Source organism: Oryctolagus cuniculus, chromosome 4 (assembly GCF_051225735.1).
Source record: "Oryctolagus cuniculus isolate XC-2025 breed Fujian yellow rabbit chromosome 4, ASM5122573v1, whole genome shotgun sequence".
NCBI classification, from domain to species: Eukaryota; Metazoa; Chordata; class Mammalia; order Lagomorpha; family Leporidae; genus Oryctolagus; species Oryctolagus cuniculus.
Genome location: NC_142870.1, coordinates 108,472,568 through 108,494,735, shown reverse-complemented (window position 1 = coordinate 108,494,735; position 22,168 = coordinate 108,472,568). Strand labels below are relative to the sequence as shown.

The following is a 22,168-nucleotide window of genomic DNA, read 5'->3' as shown; positions in this document are numbered from 1 at the left end:
GCAGGGCCCAAGCACCTGGGCCATCCTCCACTGCACTCCCTGGCCACAGCAGAGGGCTGGCCTGGAAGAGGGGCAACCGGGACAGAATCCGGCGCCCCGACCGGGACTAGAACCCGGTGTGCCGGCGCCGCTAGGCGGAGGATTAGCCTAGTGAGCCGCGGCGCCGGCCTTGCTATCTGATTTCTTAATGGTGTCTTTAATATTTTTTTTTCAATTCCAGTACATTATCTTTTTTTTTTTTTCAATTCCAGTACATTATCATTAGGACAAACAGCTATTGTCTATGATGTGCAAAATTTAAAAAAATATTGCCCCTCAAGGAATCTTTACTTGGCCAGGAATACAATATGAAATTTAAGTCCTCTAAATATATCATACTTATCATAATATATATTTTTCACAAATGAAAGTCTAATATTATCATCTTAGAAATCTGTTCAATTTTTCTTTTTATGTTTTTAAGTATATAGTTAAGTGGTTTTCAGCATATTTTGAAAGTAGCACTAATTCTAGAATATTAGAAATATTAGAAAGTAGTACTAATTCTAGAATATTCTCATTATCTCCCCTCCCAATTCTACATCCATTAGCAGAAGTTAATTAGCAAAAAGAATCCTGGACACCTATTTACTTCCATGTCTTCAGGTTTGTCTACTCTAAACATGGAAGCCTCTAAGAAGTTGCTTTTGTATCTGGTTTTGTTCACTTACGATGTTTCATCTGCATGGGAGCGTACATCAGTTCTTCATTACCCTTTTCATTAAAATCTTTGATTTTGATTCAGATGTAATTCAGATACACATAAAAAATACAATTCCACAGTTTTTAGCACATTAATAAAATTGGCAACCATCGCTACCATCTAATTTCAGAAAATTTTCATCACTTCAAAAAGAATACTCTACTATATGGAAATACCATATTTTGTTCAGCCATTTATCAATTTATGGACATTTGAGTTGTTTCTACTTTTTAGGTTATCATAAATAATGCTGCTGTGATAAGTTTTGGGACTTTTTTTTTTTTTAAAGTTCTCTTGGGTGAATACCTAGGACTGGAATTTGGGGGCATAGGGTCACTCTATGTTTAACAATGTGAAAAAAAACACCAGACTGTTTGCAAAGTGGCTATACCATTTTACATTTCCATCAGCAATAGCTTAGGGCTCCAATTTCTCTTCACCCTCACCAACATATGCTATTGCCCATCTTTTTAATTACAGCCATCCCATTGGATACGAAGTTGTACCTCACTGTGGATTTGATCTACAATTCCCTAGTGGCTTGTAACGCTGTCATCTTCTCCTCTGCTTACTGGCCATCTCTGCCTATTCCTTGGCAGCTATACTGTTGAATACCAAGTCCACTGAGTTTTTATGGATATTAATTTGCATCCTCTGCCAACAACTCCCATATTGGGTAAACTACTTAAGTACATACAGTAACTTAGATTTTCAAAATATAATTTAAAACGTGCTCTGCCATAGTTTCTACAGGACTTATCATTTAAACCTGGTATGCAAAAACACCGCTCAATAGCCAGTGTATTAAAACAAACAAACACAAGAAAATTCCTAAGGCCTACCTTTTTGACCAGCGGTAGCAAGCTCTTCCGTGCCCACAGCAATTCAAACCTGGTATTCTGTGTCCTCCAGATCTTTTCATTATCATGCCTTCTCTGAAAGAAACATCAACTTAACCCATCGTTGCCAGATTTCCAGCTCAAATCTAGCTAGTACAGTCTTAATAACTTAGTACTAAATGAAGTCGCTCACATATGATTTTCCTCCCTACTTTTTCCTCCTTCACCGTCAACTAGTTCAGCGTCATATTTGTTAGGCTGAATTCTATAATGGCTAACCTTAAACACTGTGGCCACATAGAGCTCTTTAGGCATCTGAGGCAGCATAACTGTGCTATGCATTAGCATCCTAGTGCCTGGCTCTAAATGCTAAGTGCTCCCCCAGTCACTGTGAACACCTAAGAAGATCATGTGCAGAGACGGTGCAACAGCCACTGAGACCAGGGTGGGGCTCACCCACAGATGCTAGGGCTTCATATATAGTTCTAGCAACCAAACCATGCCCAAAGAGGTAAAGCAAAGTACACATAGTAAGCTACTGCTACTTCCACAGAAAGTAGCTTTGAAAGTAGTAATCTCTTAACTTTGAAACAGTAATGATTGAACAAAAGAGATTTTTAAAGAAACAACCACCAACAACGCATTTAAAGATCTAAAATTAAAATTTAAGCTCTTTATGTTATCAATCTCTAATATCGTGAAGAAAAATAATCATTAAGCTTCCATGTGTTACACATCATCTATTTACACAGTATTATTTTTAAAGTCATCAAGATTAGTGACAAATAGTTAACTTTTATAAATGATTAGAAGAAAGGACCTTCATTATTTGACATGGAGAGCATTTTCACACATATCAAACTTCCTTGTGCATTGAACACTCCCCCTGCTGGGTTAGAGGAAATCTGGGCAGTAGATACATGACAGTAAACTAGTTGCTATCACTGTTTATTGTAAGAGATATCCTCTTTTAGTTAAGTGATTCCCCCAGCTGCCGTGATTGTATTGAGGAGAAAAACTAGCAGGAAAGCCAGGAGGTCCCATCACCCCAGCATGCCACTAAATCAAATATTAATGCTTAGCGGCTTTTCATACTTCTTTCTCAAGGTCCAATACTGAAACTTACATGCCCTTTGGTCCCAAATCATGGATGAAAGACAACTGGCTTATATCAAGGAATTCTGTCTGAAAACAAGAAAAAAAATTCACATATTAGAAAGCAGACAAATGAAATTTATGTATGCATTAAGAATGTGTATGAGATAATGGCATGTATAAACACTGGTACTCCATGGTGGACGTGCAGATCAATAAACACAGTACTCTGAAGTGCTGATGAGAAGCATCAGTTAACACAACAATAAAGTGATACATACCCTATGATACAGAGACAAAATGTTCAACAAAGTCACAGAGGGCTTCATCCCAATACTTCTTTGCGTTTGTTTTTATTATGGGAGGAAGAGCTTTCGCAGTATGTGTGCAGAAAATACTAAGAGTACATGATAAGTGTGATGTTGGTGAAGGTTCTGCAAGATGGACCAGATTTGGCATGCAGAAATAGGGCATGAAGAGGAGAACAGAACAGAAGGTGTAAGAAGGAGATATAATGCACAGCTGAGCTACGGTGAGTAAGGTGGAAAAGGTCATGGAAAATGATACACAAGCTAGGTTGCCAAGAGACTGGGGAGACATGTGAACACCAGGCATAACAAAAAATTATTTGTAATGAGTTCAAAGAGAGAGAATTCTAGGCCCACCTTCACTACATAGATTACTAGATGACTAAAAGCCATAACTATTATAATATCAACAGCTGTGGCTAACATTTACTGAGTGTGTGTTGTGTGTTGACACTGAGTTGAGCATTTTCCATGAACTATCTAAAACCTTTTAGAAGTAGGTACCATTTTCCCATTATATAGAAAAGGCAACTGTGATTTATAGCATGCATGGACAGTTTTTTGGCAAAGAACCAGACAATAAGTATTTTGGAGTTTGTGAGCCATACAGGCTCCAGTCCTCTATTGTAGTATGAACACAGCCACAGATAATGCATAAATCAAATAATGTGGCTGTGTCCAATAAGACTTTATAGCTATAAAATATGAACAGAATTTACATATGGCACAAAATATTACAGTATTTTCATTTTTTTCACCACTGAAAAACAAAAGCTCATCTTAGCTCATGAATATACAAAAACAGGTGGTCTGCTCAATTTGATACAGTTCACCAACCCCTGGTTTGAGAAATTCAGTTGTCCAAGTTTGTACAACTAGCAAGCGACAGATTAAAAATCAAGTTAGGCCAAATCAATCTTCTGAGAATTAAGCTGCAAAAGCAAACAGTCATCTACCATGTCTTCTACTCGAATGGAGTCCACTGCATACACTGGGTAGGGAAGGGCTAGATGCAAATGTGGAGGCACAGAGGGAAAAAGGAATCAGCAGAATGTAATGTTTCTATATATACAGGTTTTATCTCAAGAAATTCCTGAATTAACTGGAGTTAGACATTGTATTGTTCACAATTTATAGATTTTGTTTTAAAGCAGCCAACAGTTAAGTCCAGATGTAGCAACCTTCTTTAAAGCATGTCAATAACAAACTTGATAGAAAAAAAAAAAGAGAGAAATAGACATTCTCCAGCATCAGGAAGCAGACAGAGGAAGTCACACATGGAAAACATTCCGTCTCGACAGAATTTTGTGTGAAGGACCAGACTAGGTACACGTGAGTGTAGTTACAGAGTGGTGGGGACGACACGCAGCATTTTTAGAAATAATAATTATTTTTAAAAATCAAGGTTTTAAAATTCATTTTACTCTATAAAACATGAGATTTAGTACAATGCATTTTTTATAAATCTGATTTATGGCAATGTATTCTAATTGGAAAATGTAGCAACCCATGGGCTATTAGAAATGACACTCAGACTATCAATCATACATAAAATCCCAAACATTTCAAAATGTTAAACCACAACTTTTCATTTTATTTCTAAACAGAGATAAAATGTTAGAGGGGGAATGTCAATACCTGCTTACATTTGATGAATCTGCTTCAGAGGTGTAATTACTGTATGCAAAGTTACAGAATGAGTGGAAGAATAGGACATGAAAACAAAAATCAAAGGAGCAAGTTTTCTAATACATAACTCTTATCATCAAATAGCTAACAACAAAAAATTCCCTGAAATAATTCAGAAAACATAACATTACATTATCAGTACAAAATTGCTAAATGCAAAGAAATCTATGGAAATAAAAATCATACATTACCCATGTAGACCATCAAAGGTTTCATATTAACATGAACTCTACTTTATACTAAAGGATTAGTAAAGTCTGACTAAAGAGGGATTTCAAGAAGAAACTTTCCAGCCCTAAAGTCAAGGTCAAATGACAGGCAAAACCTAATAATAAAATATGAAACTGAACAAAGATTGTGTTGTCTGAATTTCACAGTAAATCTTCAGTGATCATAATTCCATTCTGCATTTAGGAAGGTGACTCTCAGGAAGAAGTATTTAAAAATCAAATTAGCCTAATAATACTCCACAGAGCATATCCTATTGACCCCTTGAGTAAAGTACTAATCAATACCTTTCTGGTTTTGTTCTAACCTGTGAAAAGTGTAGGTAAATAATACTCTTGGCCCTAGGTGGAAAGAGGTCTGAAAAAAAAAAAAAAGGAAGAAAAATCAATGTGACTTGGCAACTGGATGCAGAAAAAGTTAGAGAAAGAGTAACAAAAATGTTTCCATGCCAAGAGATAAGAAACAAACCCTAGGGGGTAGCAACAAACCCTGGAAATTACTTGGCAAACAGGCAGTTCTGCCCTTTTCACTCATTTTTGTATTATAAGGAGAGACTGACTTTCCAAGCCCCGTTTCATTCTTTGGGCAGCAAAAATCCAAGCAGGTGGTTAAAAGGAAAGTACCTGATGCAAGGAAGAGGAGAGAATTGAGTTGGGCAACCATGTAGTGAGGGTAAGAGGGAGGCTCACCTCCTCCAGGAAAGGCTGCCTTCCACTTAGCATGGGTAGAGGCAGCAAAGACACCTAATCTATGGAGAAAACTGGGAGGTCGGATGAAGCTAAGCACTCCCCCTCCTCTCTCCAAGAATCAACGTAAGAGAACACGTCCCATAACTTGACACAGCTGTTCAAGTCAGTACAGCTCTTCCCTGTCTTTGACCTACCCTTCCCCTCAAGGCAAACCTACTCACCCTACAAAACAAGCAAGCAGTGAGCTCAGTGTTATTGATCTGTGGGATGTTTCATTCAAGATTTCAAGTTAATCACCACGTTGGAGATAAGGAATCTGAGTCATAAGAGTTAAACTCTAACTGTTTAGGGCCTTCTCTTGGAAATTGTGCATTTTGTTCTACTTTGAGATTTTAATCTTAAGGGTTTTTTGTTTGTTTAGTTTGGTTTTTTGTTTTATTTGAAAAGGCAGAGGCAGAGAGAGAGAGAGAGAGATCATCCATCAGCTAGTTCACTCCCCAAATGGCAACGATGGCACAATGGCCAGGACTAAGCCAAACCAAAGCCAGGAGCTTCATCCAGGTCTTCCCCATGGGTTCAGGGGCCCAATTACTTGGGCCATTCTCCGTTGCTTTCCCAGGCCACAGAAGAAAGTTGGATTGGAAGCCAGGGTGGATCGGATGGAAGTGGAGCATCCATATGGGATTCTGGCATTCCAGGTGGCAGCTTTACCTGCTACACCACAGCACCAGCCCCATCAAAACACTTCTAAACTGCTCATAGAATTCTACTTCAGTTCTCAAATTCACTCAATGATAAAATCACCTGAACCGCTTGCTAAAGTTTCAGATCTGGATGGTCCTACAGTTAAGTTTATGTCCAGTTCAGCCCCTTGACCTTGCCTGATTCATGATTCTATCAGGAACCCAAATTAACTTACAGTAGGTATGTTTTACACTTATATAGCAGAATCTTACTATATGTGTGTATGAACTTTTCTTTTAATATGCTTGTGTATTTTTAATGTTTCTCATAATTATCAAAAGAAGCACACAGATGTTACCCTAATTTCACAAATACGATCTGAGGGCCTGTGTAAATCTAATCTTTGTCACATTACATTTAGCATAAAAGTGAAATATTAAGAGAATTGATGTACATCAAATTGTGTCCTATGCTTTTATCATTTTGGCGAATTCAGCTGTTGGAGGGAATAATCTTAAGGGCCATCAGAAATAGAGGTGAGGCTCAAGTAACTGGGTCCTTGCCACCTATGTGGGAGACCTGGACTGAGTTCTTGGCTCCCTGATCCAGCCCCAGCTGCTGTGGGCATTTCAGGAATGATCCAATGGATGGAGATTTCTCTCTCTCTCTCTCTCTCTCTCTCTTTCTCTCTCTCTCTCTCTCTCTCTCTCTCTCTCTCTCTCTCTCTGTGTCTTTCTACTTCTTAAATAATTTTTTTTAAAAAAAACAAGAAAGAAATGAGAGGATGACATAACCAGTAGTTACGAGTCTTTTCTCTTCTAAAAGAACTCTGTATAAGGCATGCCAGGTTTTTAAATACAGTATGGCATAACTAGAAAAAATTTTTATGACTGGAAAAACAATTACAACGAATTAAAATTAGGGTCCAGTGCTGTGGCATAGTGGGTAAAGCCACCGCCTGCAGTGCCGGCATCCTATATGGGTGCAGGTTCGAGTTCCACTGCTCCACTTCTGATCCAGCTCTCTGCTATGGCCTGGGAAAGCAGGAGAAGATGGCTCAAGTCCTTGGGCCCCTGCACCCCCGTGGGAGACCCGGAGGAAGCTTTAGATTGAGATCAGTGCAGCTCCAGCTGTTGCAGCCATCTGGGCAGTGAACCAACAGATGGAAGACCTCTCTCTCTCTCTCTCTCTCTCTCTCTCACCTCTGCCTCTCTGTAACTCTGCCTTTCAAATAAATACATCTTTTTTTTTAAATGAACATTTTAAAAACTGAGGGGCAGGGGGCTGGTACGGTGGCATGGTGGGTAAGACTGCCACTTGCAGTGCCAGCATCTCATATGGGTGCCGGTTTGAATCCCGGCTGCTCCACTTCCAATCCAGCTCTCTGCTATAGCCTGGGAAAGCAGTGGAGGATGGCCCAGGTCTCTGGACCCCTGCACCTGCATGGAAGATCTGGAAGAAGCTTCTGTCTCCTGGCTTCAAATTGGCACAGCTCCGGCCGTTGCAACCATCTGGGGAGTGAGCCAGTGGATGGTAGACCTCAATCTCTCTCCTCTACCCCCCGCTGCCTCTGCCTCTCTGTAACTCTGCCTTTCAAATAAACAAATAAATCTTTAAAAAAAAAAAAAAAAGAACTGAGGGGCAGACATCTAGCCCAGCAGCTAAGATGCCCCATGTCTCATATCAGAGTGCCTGGGTTTGATTCCTGGCTGACTCCTGACTGTAGTTCATGCCAATGCTTACTCCAGGAGGAAATAGATAGCTCAACTAGGAGGATACATGCCACCCACATATGAGACCTGGGTTGAATTTTACGTGCCTGGCTTTTAATTTTAGCCCAGTCCCAGCCATTAGTGAACTAGTGAGTAGGAGATCTTTCTCTGTATCTCTTTCTCTGTCTCTCAAATAGATGAACTTTAAAAATTAATAAACAATCATTAATCAAGATTAGAGTCTAAAATGTACTAATACACATGGAAATAGACGCTTGATCTCAGCAAAGTACTGTTTTAAAGCCAAATAATAATAATAAAAGTTAAGTCACAAGCAGGCAGAAAAATAAATCAAATGGAAGACTACTGCATGTGGACACTAGTCTGCAGCTGAGTAGTTCTGAGAAAAGAGCAGGTCTGACTTCAGAGACCACAGGAGGAGGCAGCATCTCTAAGCGCTCACAGCAGAACAGCCCCAGCCATGATGCTACTGCGAGATCCACGTGCCTGGATCTGCAAGGGAAGAGCCCTTCCCACCATCCTGCTCTTGAGCTCCTCTGGTTGATCTCAAATTGCTGATTTCCATGGGAAGACATTTCTCCAGGATCGTACAGCCATGGAAGCTCCCTCAGGCTCACTGAACATCCCACTGCAAGCTACTGCAGAAGGTGAACCCCGGCTTGGCCAGCCCACAGCAGCTGTGTGTGTAGAAAGAGCACCAGCTGGATGCATGTGTCGACCGCTGCCAGCTTCTGCCACTGAGCAGCACAGCACAGCCAAGGCTCCGTCTCCTCACACAGAGGGCTTCAGTGTATATATGCATATATGGCATTCTCTAAACCAGAGGTCAAGGCACACCCGTATCTACTCTTGCATTCTGCATGTAATCATCTACACGTGCACACCGCCCACAGCAATGCTGGTTATGCAGACACAGACACACGTAGAACACTGCAATGCATGACAGCTATCCAGAGTTGTGGAGAACTGGAGGCTGACCCTTCAAGGATGTCCTACAAGAGGAGTCCCGGCTGCTCCACTTAAAATCCAGCTCCCTGCTAATGTGCCTGGCAAAACAGCAGAAGATGGCCCAAGTGCCTGGGCTCCTGCACCCACGTGGGAAATCCGGAAGCAGCTCCTGGCTCCTGGCTTTGGCATAGCACAACCCAACCACTGCATCCATTTAGAGAGTGAACCAGCAGACTGAAGATTAATCTCTCTCTCTCTCTTTCTCTCTCTCCCCGCTCTCCCACCTGTAACTCTGTCTTTCGAATAAATAAAATAAATCTTTACCAAAAAAAAAAAAAAAAAAAAAGACACCCCACCATCCAGGGCCTTGAGAGGGCAGAGCTCACTGCTGGCTGAGACCATACAGCCCACTCCCTCTGCCTCACTGCCTATGTGCCTCCCAAAATATCCCTGTGCTGCTTCTAAGACCCACCAGCTTTCTTCTTTTCTTGGGTTTCTCAAGAGTTTTCTTTTTCCCTAGCTTTTCCCATGCATCTCGCTTTCATATGAAAAGAAAAGTGTTTCACAGGTGTCACAGGCCAGTTCAACAGCAATCTCACTTTACTGTGTACAATCTGTGGGTGTTCAACTCCACTCAACTATTTTCCTGACTCACAAAACAGACTTCTTAAGCATTACAAATGTTTTTCGGCATTATTCTATAAGCTTAAGGTGCTAGATAATCTAGCTTACGGTAGCATTTCAACTCCATTTATATCTGTTAATATAGACATGTTGAGTTCTATTCAATATTTTATTTTTTTAAAGATTTTATTAATTTACTTGAAAGTCAGAGTTACAGAAAGGCAGATACGAGAGAGAGAAGGAGAGGTCTTCCATCCATTGGTGCACTCTCCAGATGGCCGCAGTGGCTGGAGCTGCACCAATCCGAAGCCAGGAGCCAGGAGCCTCCTCCAGGTTTCCCATACAGGTACAGGGGCCCAAGGACTTGGGCCATCTTCCATTGTTTTCCCAAGCCATATCAGAGAGCTGGATCAGAGTTGGAGCAGCAGGGACTCTAACCAGAGCCCACATGGGATGCCGGCACTGCAGGCGGCATCCTTACCCACCTTGCCACAGCGCTGGCCCCCAATTCAATATTTTAAAAACTCATCATATCAGCCGAAACTGGCCCCCTGCTGTCAAACCAATTTTGTATTCATTTATTATAATTCAAGGAATAACACAGATGCAGACCTAAGAACTTAATAAAATTTAGCTGACACTTTACTATTTTATAAATTAACCCCAAATTTAAATCACTGACTGGTACTTACTGTGGCATGATAATTTTTATACATGGGCATTTTCAGTATCTTTGTCAAGTAATCTTCTAGTTGTTTCTGTAAAGCAAAGAGGTAATAGTTAATATTGTCATATTTAAGAAAAAATTTAAACAGTGACAATGATGAGATCATTGCTTCATTTTAACTTCTATAAGCTATTCAATTATTTATTCATATCATTACTTGGCAAAAAATGCTAAATGGCATTAAATGTTATTTCATTGCTCTCTTGAGCCACCACTTAAACCTCTCCTTCTTACTTAACTGTCCACAAGCTGAGGTCTCCTATCAGCTCTGACAGGTCCTGAGCTACCCATCTTGGTCCTCCACAGCTGTCAGAGCAGGCTTGCCCCAGTAGGTAGTTTTAAAACATTTGCTGATTTTACCAAAAACCTGCACATTTTTTTCATTGCTAATGCTGAATTTATTGAAAGATAAACTTCAATTTTTAAATAGCTTTTCAAGAAAAAAGGGTAAGAGTTAATAAAAAGAAAAGAACTTTCTAGAAAGATGTACTCCGATATCAAATATGTCAAAATGTCTGTGGGGTGGTAGATGATATAGGCGTGGGGCAGTGGCGCAACCACACTGATCATGATACAAAAATTCAGTAGCTTTTCACTACACCACTAAGTGTTAGTAGCTGGAACCATTTTTCAGTTGGACACAGCAGCCCCAAACTATATATGTCTAGGGATCATGGAAAATGTGTAGTCTAGACCCCTAAAACGATTTCAAACAAGATGACAACTACAAAGGAGAAACAAAACATCCACCACAGAACATAAAATTTCAGGTCACAAAACAGAACTGTCAGTCATCTCCTAGTTTAAAAAAATAAAAAGGGTCCTCCGCACGCGGCAGCACTCCCAGTGAAGTAGACAGGCACACAGGTTAAAACTGATTAGGTTTGTGAGCTGGAAGACCATGCCTTCACCACGCCCCTGATGTCATGCCCCTACCTGGCCACACCTGAGCACCCACCGGCCAATCAGGTTAATTAGCCACTCCCCTTTGGAAGTGGATTAAAAGCCTGGGACAGGGTGTGTCCAACCTTTTCCCATTTCCTTCCTTTCCCTGGCCTCTTGCCAGTAGAGGTCTGGCTGCAGCCCTGTGCCTCCAGGGTGCGTGGCCTTTGGGCCACCTGCTCCATGCCTCCTGGCCTAGATGCTCTTCCATGCGGCTGGTTCCTGGTGCTCTGTATGAACCCAGATCTACCCCTCTGTCTTAGATAAATCCCTCACTCTCCTATGTATCTTTTGTACTAAATAAAAGCTTAAAATGTACCATGCTGCCTTGTTCATTTATGCCAGTATTCAGAATTCTTCTCCGAATATTAGGCAAGAACCCCCATGGGCTTATTAATATGGAGAACTTATTAATAAGCATACGGTGACATCGTATGGCACCCCAAATTCTGATAACATATGTGGCACCCCAGATGGGACTTTAGGGGAACTTTAAGGGACCACTTTTGGTATATATTTTAGGGGGCCAAATTCCAATATCACCTAGAGCGGAGCTGGCAGGAGCGTCCCTCTCCTTAGGTCTCCTGTCCTCAGGCTGTGCAGGCACACATCCCTGCTACTCTTCTCACACTCAGCTCCCCATGTGAAGCTACTAGAAATGCTGAAATCAATGTATGCAAAAGTGTGTGTTACTTTAAAGAACAGACCTCAAATCTCACAAGGAGGAGCTCCGGGTTGGACTCACAACAAGCCCAGGCAGGCTCCAGCAGGGAGCAGAGCTTCTCCCTCAAGTGACAGCTGGCCAACACTCTTTTCTGGGGAAATGCCGCCTCGCTATGGCTTGGGGAGGAAGTGCCTAACTAGTGTCAGGGACGGTGAGCCAGCCTGGCAGGGGAAGCGCAGCCATAGGCCCTCGTCCTCGACCTCTCACAGACGCTGGGCTTCCACAATGCGGCAGAAGCACATCCACAGCCACAGGAGAGGGAGGCGACTTACCCGCCTTCCCAAGAACTGTTCTTCTCTCATCGCGTTTTCAGATGAATGGGGCAGCCTGGGCATATTCCGAGGCTCCTCCCCTTTGACATTCTGTCTTCTAAATGTGTGTCTAAAACCCACAATGAAAGCATTTGTTAGATTAGATTCTTGATTAGGACTTGTAATACCTTTTGCTTACTTCTATAAAAGCCTTTTTAATTGAGACAAACAGTGGACTAGCTAACCAATAAAAGGACTGAAATATACTTTACATCCAACTTGCATATGGTATGACTATAATTCATTCTGACAGGGTTACCTTCTGGTGGGAATGGGGATTCGGATGAAGGCTTTGTACTTGACCAACTCTCTGTGGAATTCTTGGAAGTGCTTGAATTTCCTCTTAACCTGCCATTTAAATTCCCCATGTGTCAATTCAATGGTGTAAAGATTGACACCTGGCACCTACAGTGATAGATAAAAATGGTTTGTTATTTTAGAGAACAAAAAAGTGCCCAAAGTGCTCCATGAACAATTAACAAGCAACATGGAAGTGCATGCATATCAGCAATGTTTTTAAATAATGTCTGATTACAGAAATAATAATTAAAAGTTCATCTGACAAATTACTTAAGACAAACTTTGAATCACACCAAAGACAAACTCCTACAAATCTTATCCATTCCACACACATACACATACAGAGAGATAGATACAGATATAGATACAGATACAGACACACACACACACATTGAACTCAGATCCAGGTAAAGGAGACGATGAGTGATGGCCATCATTAGCTGTTGTGGGGAGGCAGTTCACAGGCATAAGCAGTGAACAGGCAATCAGCAGAGGAGAGAGGAAGGTGGAGGTGATGAGTGCAAGCAGCAGTATCTTATCCCTTTTGTACTTCACAGATGCCACAACTGCTTTCTCTCCTCCTCCTTCTGCCATATATTCCAAGGTCTAGCCTTGTCTTTACCGCCCACTGCCCTGAGGTGTTCAGAAAGGGAAGGTAGAAGAAAACTGCAGCAGTAGTGAACACACAGTGCACACCTGTATAATGTAAGTAGGATACCTTGCCTTGCTATGATTTAATCCTTATACAGACCTATAAAGTAAGGGCTGTTGTGCCCGTTATTTAGATGAGGAAGCTGAGAAAAATGCATGTTAAATAACTTGTTCAGGATTACAAAGCAAAGACAGGAATTAAATCATGCATTGAACCCCTATATGCGGCTGCCTGTCAATGTAAAAGCTGGCAGGCCAAAGAAGGCAAAGACTGGGCACAGTGGAAGGAGGGAGGGTAGGGTGGAAAGACTCTCTACATTCCTAAATTTTCATATATGAAATGCATGGTTTGTATACTTTAAATAAAATTTTAAAAAAAGACTAAATGGGAAGGTCATAAAAACCAGGGAGATGATAAAAACTTGCAAGTGACAGACAAAGAAGCAGAACCTCAAAACCACAGTTGTAGCTCAGAGGAAGTACAAGGGGAGTCAAGGCATCAGTGGATCAACATTGACAAGAACAAAAAGGTGAGGCCACCAGTGCCTGACCCTTGTTGTAGAGGTGAAGCGCTCCACTTCCAGAACCTGCGCTTTGATGGGACAGCCAGAGAGGTACGTCTGAATGTTGGGCTCTTTAAATCCTTGAGTGTTATAAATCGCAGAGAAGGGGATGTTCCCTAAAAAATGAAGACACAAACAAAGTGGTTTCAATACGTGCTGGTAGCATCCCTTGCCTTTTATAGGTGACCTTTAAGAATCATAACATTTTAAAACAATGATTTAGGGGCCGGTGCTGTGCCACAGCAGGTTAAAGCCCTGGCCCGCAGTGCCAGCATCCCATGTGGGCTCTGGTTAGAGTCCCAGCTGCTCTACTTCTGATCCTGCTCTCTGCTGTGGCCTGGGAAAGCAGTGGAAGATGGACCAAGTCCTTGGGCCCCTGTACCCGCATGGGAGACCCAGAAGAGGCTCCTGGCTTTGGATCAGCTCAGCTCTGGCCATTGCAGTCATTTGAGGAATGAACCAGCAGATAGAAGACCTCTCTCTTTGGCTCTACCTCTCTCTGTAACTCTTTCAAATAAATAAAATAAATCTTAAAAAATATAAAAAATAAAAAACACAATGATTGATTGTCTCCTGTCTCTTAAGAGATGATCTCGGTCCAGGGTTACAATATCCACAAGGAACAGGAGTCATTTGCTGGTTACTTCAGGTCTGTGCTCTGCCAACCACCCTGATGAACACCATCAGTCTTTACCTCCCTGTGTCTTGGGATCGCTGGGAGCTGAGTCGTACTCCACCTCCTCTCCCTCGAAGTGGAGCTCCCGCGAGTCCAGATTCTCTATCAAATTGCTCATGTCAGCAGCGATTTTCTGCAGTGCAGAGGTGTTCACCCGCGGCTCGTTTTTCAGTGACATGTTAACTTCAGACACAGTAAATGCAGAGGGGCTGAGAAAGCAGAACAGAGTTCCAAAGCCTTATTACATTGGTTAAATAAAACCCAGTCGCACAATTTGAATCCAGGCTTACATACAGCAATGGAAACAACAAGTCAACCAGCCCCACACGAGCCCCAGTTACTCCAATCCACCTTTTAATTGACTTTCCTCCTTAACAATTTGAGGATTCCTAGCTTGTAAGTTAAAATAGGGCAAAATAACAATGAGTAAGAAAGAAAATAAACACCACACTGAATACATGCCAAGTTTTCTTTCATCCCATTTTATGAACTTGAATAAGTGAGCAGAGATTCAAGGGAGATTGCTTTAAAATGCTTATTCAGAGGAAAGAAACTGATCCTTAGCTGTGATAAATACATGGAAAGAAAGAATACCAAATAAAATAAAAACCAAAATATTTCCTAAAATTGAGGGTATTTCATATATCTAAACACGCAGATTTAGAAATGTTTTTTATAATAGTGTAGCTTGTTTACATTTGCTCTGGAAGCGATATCCCAAGCTAAGTGTATATGACCTTTTTGAGATCTGAGGTTTTATCCATGACTTTACATGATGATATACACATATAATGACATACATGTTTTGAAAGGAAATTAATATACCTGTTTCAAAAGATACCTGAGGCACTGGACTTATACAACTCTCCTTTCTTACTTTTTTTTTTTACAGAACACTGGTTCTATTTCATTCCGACATTTAATAACACAAGTCGTTGCACATCAGTACCCAGGGAAGAAGAATTCATATAGATGTTATTTTTCATTTAAAGTACTGAGATTTTTAAGCCTTGAGCACCGACATTGGAGCTGGATGAAAAGTCTGAATTGCCTGATAGAGAAATAATCTCACAGTTATAACCAGGCCCTAAAACAGAAGGGCTGAGATACCAATAAGTAAGTCTCCTGCATGTGTTCATTTATTACTGGAAATTACAAACATTAACTGAGCACCAACCACGTGAGAGAGGCAATGAATGAAAACATGAAGATGAACAGGGCTGCCCCTGTGATTAACGGTGCCTGACTTGGATGAGCAAAGTAAGTTCCACACTCCAGGTCTACCCTTGGCCTCTTCCAAGGTCCTGGGCTGCTTGAGAGTGGACTGTATCGAGGGGAAGACACTCAGCTGAGCTCTTGCCTTCAGGTGCTATCATGACACTGGGGTGGCTAGGTGGGAAATGCTAAAACACAGCCTCAGGCAAGTTTGGGCAGCAAAGTATCTAAAAATAAGAGAGTTGCAGCAGGTAGAGAGTGACCTTGTTTCAAAATCAAAGACAAAGGTTAGGGGCAGCACTGTGCTACAGCAGGTAAAGCCACTGTGTGCAGTGCCAGCATCCCATGTGGGTGCCGGTTCGAGTCCTGGCTGCTCCACTTCCGATCCAGCTCTCCGCTATGACCTGGGAAAGCGGTGGAAGATGGCCCAGGTCCTTGGGCCCCTACAACCACATGGGAGACACAGCAGGAGCTCCTGGCTCCTGGCTTCAGATCAGCACAGCTCCAGCTATTGTGGCCATTTGGGGAGTGAACCGAATGATGGAAGACCTCTCTCTGCCTTTGCCTCTCTATAACTCTGACTTTCAAATAAATAAATAAATCTTTAAAAAAAAAAAGAGTAGTGGGGTAAAGGAAGGCAATTTTTGTTTCTCCACATATATATAATTAATGCATCCAACTTCCCTATGAATTATTTAATCAATCATGTTTCCTTCTCCATGTTGGCTAGAAGAAAGCTTGAAGCTAAATTGTGCTCTACTAGTAGCAAAATACAGGACTATCTTCACCTGTATATGTTACTGTACTAGCTAAAGGACATTGACTGCTTAATAATAAAGTTATGAGAATGTATTATTCTATTCTGAATATGAGTTTATCAATTGCTTCTTTATACATAAGAAAACTGGGACACCCAAAAGCCTACATGCTCTACCACAGTCTTTATCTCGCAGTCATTTTCTGCAGATAAGCAGATGCTCTGGAATAGAGCTAACTCTAACAGGAAGACCTGAAAATGAATTCCTCTGCAGCTCAGTCTCCACTAAATGAAGTCATTTAAATTCTCAGAGTCTTGGTTTCTTCGTCTATTAATTAAAGAGATTGAGTTATTTCATGCCAAGGTCCCTAATATGAAGACCCTGACTGTAGTTAAAAGTTACCATAAAATTGTTCAGCCTCCTCTTATAATTTAATTACTTTAATTTTTCTCCTATCACAAGAAATTAATCCAAGTCAGATTTTGTTTGTTGGTTTATGTATCGAGACAGAAAGACAGATAAAGAGGGAGGGAAGGAAGGAGGGAGAGAGAGAGATCCCATCTGCTGGTTCACTCCACAAATGCTCACAGCCAAGAGCCAGGAACTCAATCCAGGCCTTCCAGACAGGTTGCAGAAACTCAACCACTTCAGTTATCACCACTGCCTCCCAGGGTCTGCATTAACAGGAAGCTAGAATTACAGGCCCATCTGGAAACTAAACCCAGGCCCTCTGATATGGGAAGACATGGGATAAAGGTGTCTTAACTGGTGTTTTAACTGCTAGGCTAAACACCTGCCCTAATAGAAATAGTTTTTGTATTTGAATAAGAGAAGCAAGTGACAGAATGTTATAATCTGGATAATTTAATTGGGGTCTATTCAGCCTCCATTGAAGAGTAGTTGCCTGGAGCGACAATTAAAATATTTATTTCCATTCCTCCTAACTCAAGAAACATTTATATTCCAAACATGAGCCAAGTTTTGCTTTATTTAAAATACAAGGCAATGAAAATTTTAGCAGAAATGACATAAGGAACAAGAAATTACATCATATCATCTCTTCTTGTTAATTTTAAGAGACCTGGGTTTTTTAATTGATTAAATAGCTTACGGATAACATTGCCAACCTCCTCAGCAGAGCAAAGAAAAACATAGGTTATATCTAAAGCCCTTAGTGCTTATGTTAAAAAAAAAAAAAACTATGTTAATTTCAACATACACACAGACTAATCAACACTTTGTAAGGTAATCTGGATAAGAATTACTGAATCCCTGAATCAAGCAAAAATAATTACATCAGATAGAAAAGAAGCATACTAATCTGTGAAAAACTTAAGGATGAGTGAGAATAGAAATTAAAGAACCCTTATCAAGTGTTTATTATGTGCCAAGCATAATTTTAGCAAAATTATGTAACTTAATACTCCCAACAGACACTACCTGGTAGGTATAATTACTCTGAGAGATTTAGTTAAGCAACATGTCCAAGGTCACTTGACTTGGGCCATTGTTGAGCTTATTAAGTAGATTAGTCTGAATCTAAGTTACCATGGACTGGGTTAACGAGGTTCATAATTACTTCGTTTTATATGCTTGAATGTCTATAAATGGTAACTCAGTATTTAATAGTTTTGTATATTTATATATATATAAATCATATATTAATTTTATATATTTGTCTATAAATGTGATCAATATTTTATTTACATTTACACATATAAAACGTTTAAGGTCTGTGACAACAAGAGGTGACCTCCACCTTAAACCCCACGCTTTGCAAGGGATCCTAGCAATCCACAGTCATCACAATTCTGGAAACAACAAATCCTCACAGCTTCCTGAATTTCTGCTTTGCCTGTTATTTTTATGGTTTGCAGCATCTTCTAAGATTACATGGAACTTCAGTGGACCCAACGGATTTGTGTATTTGTTCACGCTTTTGTGAGAAGTTCACCCCCAAATGATGGACGCTGAATCAAGTCAGTTTTCCATCAGTACCTTCACCCGTCTCCTTCCCACTGCTCTGTGTTGACTTCTGATCAACAACTGTATTGCTGGAGTTGCTTTTGCCCATCAAGCTCACAGGCCATCCATGCGCCTATGCTGCCAAATCTTCATTGATTAGTCAAACTGGTTTTTTCCATCTGATATAATCTACAATGGGGGGCGAGCAGCTGTCACAGTTACAGCTTATCTTAACCAGCAAAGGGATAAGGCCTTCAACATTTACATTTGAAATAATGCCATTGATTTTATTACCGCATTATAAAATTATACTGTAAGATCATTATCTCTTTCTGTACCAAGGAGAGATGGTACCCAGGAAGCTTAGGAGCAGCTGTGTTTTCCTTCTATTTGCATCTCTATCCAGGAAGAAAATAAGGGTTTCCCGTCCTTGCTTTGATACTAGAATTAAGTATCTTTGCTGGAAATATCTAGTGACAACCAGCTATTCAGTGATGAAACAGAGAAATCTGAAGCACTTGATCTCAATTTTCATCAAGACTGGGAAGGAGAACATAAAAAAGGAGACACCTTCTTTCTCAGATAATATATACATAAACATTCCCTTAGCCAAAATATACCAAAAGTATCAATTATAATTATTGATATTAATATAAATATTAACATTAGATAATTGTTGAATATGTGCCACACACCAGACGCTGTACAAAGAGATAAAAGCTAATGAGTTGCAGGGGTCACATGGTTGAGAAGTGATGGAGCTGCACCTGACCTTGGTTAATCTGACTCCAAAGTCCAGCTACATAACACACCAGTGGTGGAAGCAGGGGTGGGGGCAGCGGGTGTCACCAAGAGACTTTTACTCCTCACTTTACATCTGCCTCAGATAGACAACTTCAACGGAAACAACAAAACCCCAATATTCATTGTGCGAAGATAATTGTGGCTTACTTCTTGTTTCCTTTTCCAGAATAATATGCTAAATTCTCTTATATTACTTCTGTATGTTATTTATGTTTACCAGGAGAAATGAACACAATGGCTTTGTAAGTCAAAACCGTAACATAATGTATGAATGTGGAATGAATGATGATTAGACCATTTGAAGCTCAACTGATTAATGGGGATTTCTTGTTTACACATTTTTCATAATGATGGAACCAACTGGAGGACCCATGCTACACAATCCCTCAAAACACACTGCACCGAAATTCCTCATCTGGAACCAACCTGATGCACAACAGTCATGAATATGGCTTCAACTGCCAGTGATATGCTAAGCCTTGGATAACATTTTTTTTAAGTTTAGCTTTGAATAAAATAAATAATATTGCCATATTTTACATTGTGGACTGTATATTTTCTGGAAACAACACATTAGAAAACCTTCCTGACATTTATTTAGACGTTTCAATTTTTTAAAGAAAGAACATGTAGAGGGCCTGTTCCGTACTTGGAGCAGACAACTGGGCGTCAGTGGAACAGGGGAGAGGTCAGAAGGCTTGGGTCATTCCACCTTTAACTCTCGGTATAACAGGACTGAGCGTCCCCTTTGTAAAATGCAATAGAGTCACTGGTTTCTCTGTCTTAGGAGGCTGTGAGGAGCACGTGTGATCATGGACATGCATCTGCGGGCACAGGCAATCTGGGTCACTAGTATCACCTTTCATTAAAGGTGACCCCTGAAACCGAGATCTGAAGAGACCTCTTTCCATTTCAGCGTTTCAGGGCTGCCACACAAGGCTGGAAGTGTCCGGACTCTCACATCTTACTTAGCTCCCCAAACACGCCGTTCAGCAGCAGTCTTCCTGGCTGAGCTACTCAGACTGGGGCTTTCCCAATCAACGGGTCCTGAACCTCCTAGACCTATCTCACTAGCTGTGGAGTAAGACTTCCTCTGAAAACCCACGGAGGAAGACACGAACCAGCCAGATCCAGTTAATGCCGCTGCTTCTCCTGGCACCTCGGCCAGGCCGCAGCCCCTGCTCTCCCCGACTGGCAAGGCCGTTCTTCCTCTGCACCCACACAGCACTCTTCAATTCTTTCCACTATGGTTACTCTGTTCCCTCTAGCATCCAGTCCCCTGTGCGACTCTGACAAAATCCGTGAACCCTAACCCTCCCAGAAAACAAACATACTCAAGCATTGCAGTTTGCATATATTTTCTTTCTTTCTCTTTTTTTTTTTTTTTTTTTTTGGACAGGCAGAATGGACAGTGAGAGAGAGACAGAGAGAAAGGTCTTCCTTTGTGTTGGTTCACCCTCCAATGGCTGCCGTGGCCGGCGCGCCATGCTGATCCGAAGGCAGGAGCCAGGTGCTTCTCCTGGTCTCCCATGGGGTGCAGGGCCCAAGCACTTGGGCCATCCTCCACTGCCTTCCTGGGCCACAGCAGAGAGCTGGCCCAGAAGAGGGGCAACCGGGACAGAATCCGGCGCCCCGACTGGGGCTAGAACCCGGTGTGCTGGCGCCGCAAGGCGGAGGATTAGCCTAGTGAGCCACAGCGCCGGCCAGTTTGCATATATTTTCATAGGATCACGGCTGTCCCCTCAAGACCTGGGTTAGCGAGTCCTGTCCACCAAGCTGCAGTCACGTGCTGAGGTGCCGACATGCCCACCTGGGGAGAGGGTTGGATCCTTGATTGCTCACTCAGACACCTAGGCACTTAGCTAGGCACCTGCTCAGCAAACAGCTGTTCAGTGATTTGATCAGTGAGGTGTCCTCAGAGGAAGCCCTGACCTGCAGGTCCCCCAGTGAAGGCCTCAAGGTGAAGTTCCTTCCCTCATACTACACGCTCTCAGCTGCCAAAGCCTTCTGCTTGGAAGACCCTTCGAGAGGAGCACTCCACATAAGAATCTTCCAAAGTAACTTCAGCGACTAGGGCAGCCTGTCATTGAAGCTTAGGGCACCAGCTTTTGCAAAGGGCTTTTGGTACAGCAAGCCAGGTAACCCTCACAACACAACAATTTGAGGGGGAACTGTCATTATTCCCACTTTATAGATCATGAGGCAGGCTACAGTGACAAAACCAGAAAAGTCACTATGCCAGCTCTCGGCCCAGCTCTGGCTGACCCTAAAGTCACACACCTATTCCACCTGTGCCAGGATAAGGAGATGCTGCCATGTGGATTCACACAGCCCCTTCTGCTGCCCAGCCTATGAGCCCAGCTTACTGTCACATGTGGTTCTAAGAGATAGGAGTTTGACTCCCAAATGCTGCCCTCCTCTGTGCTCCACGGCTCATTGGGTCTCAGGGCCACTGGAGCCCCTCAAGCTTCCTCTTACTTGTTCTTCTCCTGCTTTCGCTCAATCCCTCCTTCTGACCTAACTCCCATGCTGTTCTTCTCCCTGAGGTGGGCGTCTAATAATCTGGATTGACTGTGCCCACCAAACATGAGCCGGAAGTTATATCCTCTTTTTCCCTAGCTAAAAACCAAAACATTATTGGAAAGCAAAAATATTTACATAGTTCTTAAAATGCCCATAATTTCTGCTATTAACTAATGTTAACTAGGATGGTATGTTAATAGGATACCTGCGATAATGATCCCTCATGGCCATTTTTAATACTAAGCCAAGAGGCCGGTGCTGTGGTATAGTAGGCTAAACTTCCACCTGCAGTGCCAGTACCCAATATGGGAGCCGGTTGAAGTCCTGGCTGCTCCACTTCTGATCCAGCTCCCTACTGATGTACCTGAGAAGGCAGCGGATAAGGGTCCAAGTGCTTGGGCCCCTGCACCCACATGGAAGACCCCAAGGA

The 22,168-nt window shown here is 41.8% G+C and overlaps 1 protein-coding gene across 6 annotated transcripts in view; it reads right to left on the bottom strand.

The window, feature by feature from the left end:
- PLD1 (phospholipase D1) overlaps nucleotides 1-22,168 on the bottom strand; it is a 192,046-nt gene that overhangs the window by 135,349 nt on the left and 34,529 nt on the right. For all 6 annotated transcript variants that reach the window (XR_016232554.1, XM_070072512.2, XM_070072514.2 and 3 more), the window contains exons 2-8: nucleotides 14,492-14,682; nucleotides 13,786-13,913; nucleotides 12,543-12,688; nucleotides 12,245-12,353; nucleotides 10,272-10,337; nucleotides 2,708-2,766; nucleotides 1,585-1,677 (exon numbers count right to left, since the gene is read on the bottom strand). Coding sequence is in view for 5 of the 6 variants with exons in the window: in XM_089330937.1 (XP_089187063.1) it covers nucleotides 1,585-1,677; nucleotides 2,708-2,766; nucleotides 10,272-10,337; nucleotides 12,245-12,353; nucleotides 12,543-12,688; nucleotides 13,786-13,913; nucleotides 14,492-14,682 (792 nt within the window). In the remaining variant the exon portion in view is untranslated. The remainder of the gene's footprint in view (nucleotides 1-1,584; nucleotides 1,678-2,707; nucleotides 2,767-10,271; nucleotides 10,338-12,244; nucleotides 12,354-12,542; nucleotides 12,689-13,785; nucleotides 13,914-14,491; nucleotides 14,683-22,168) is intronic.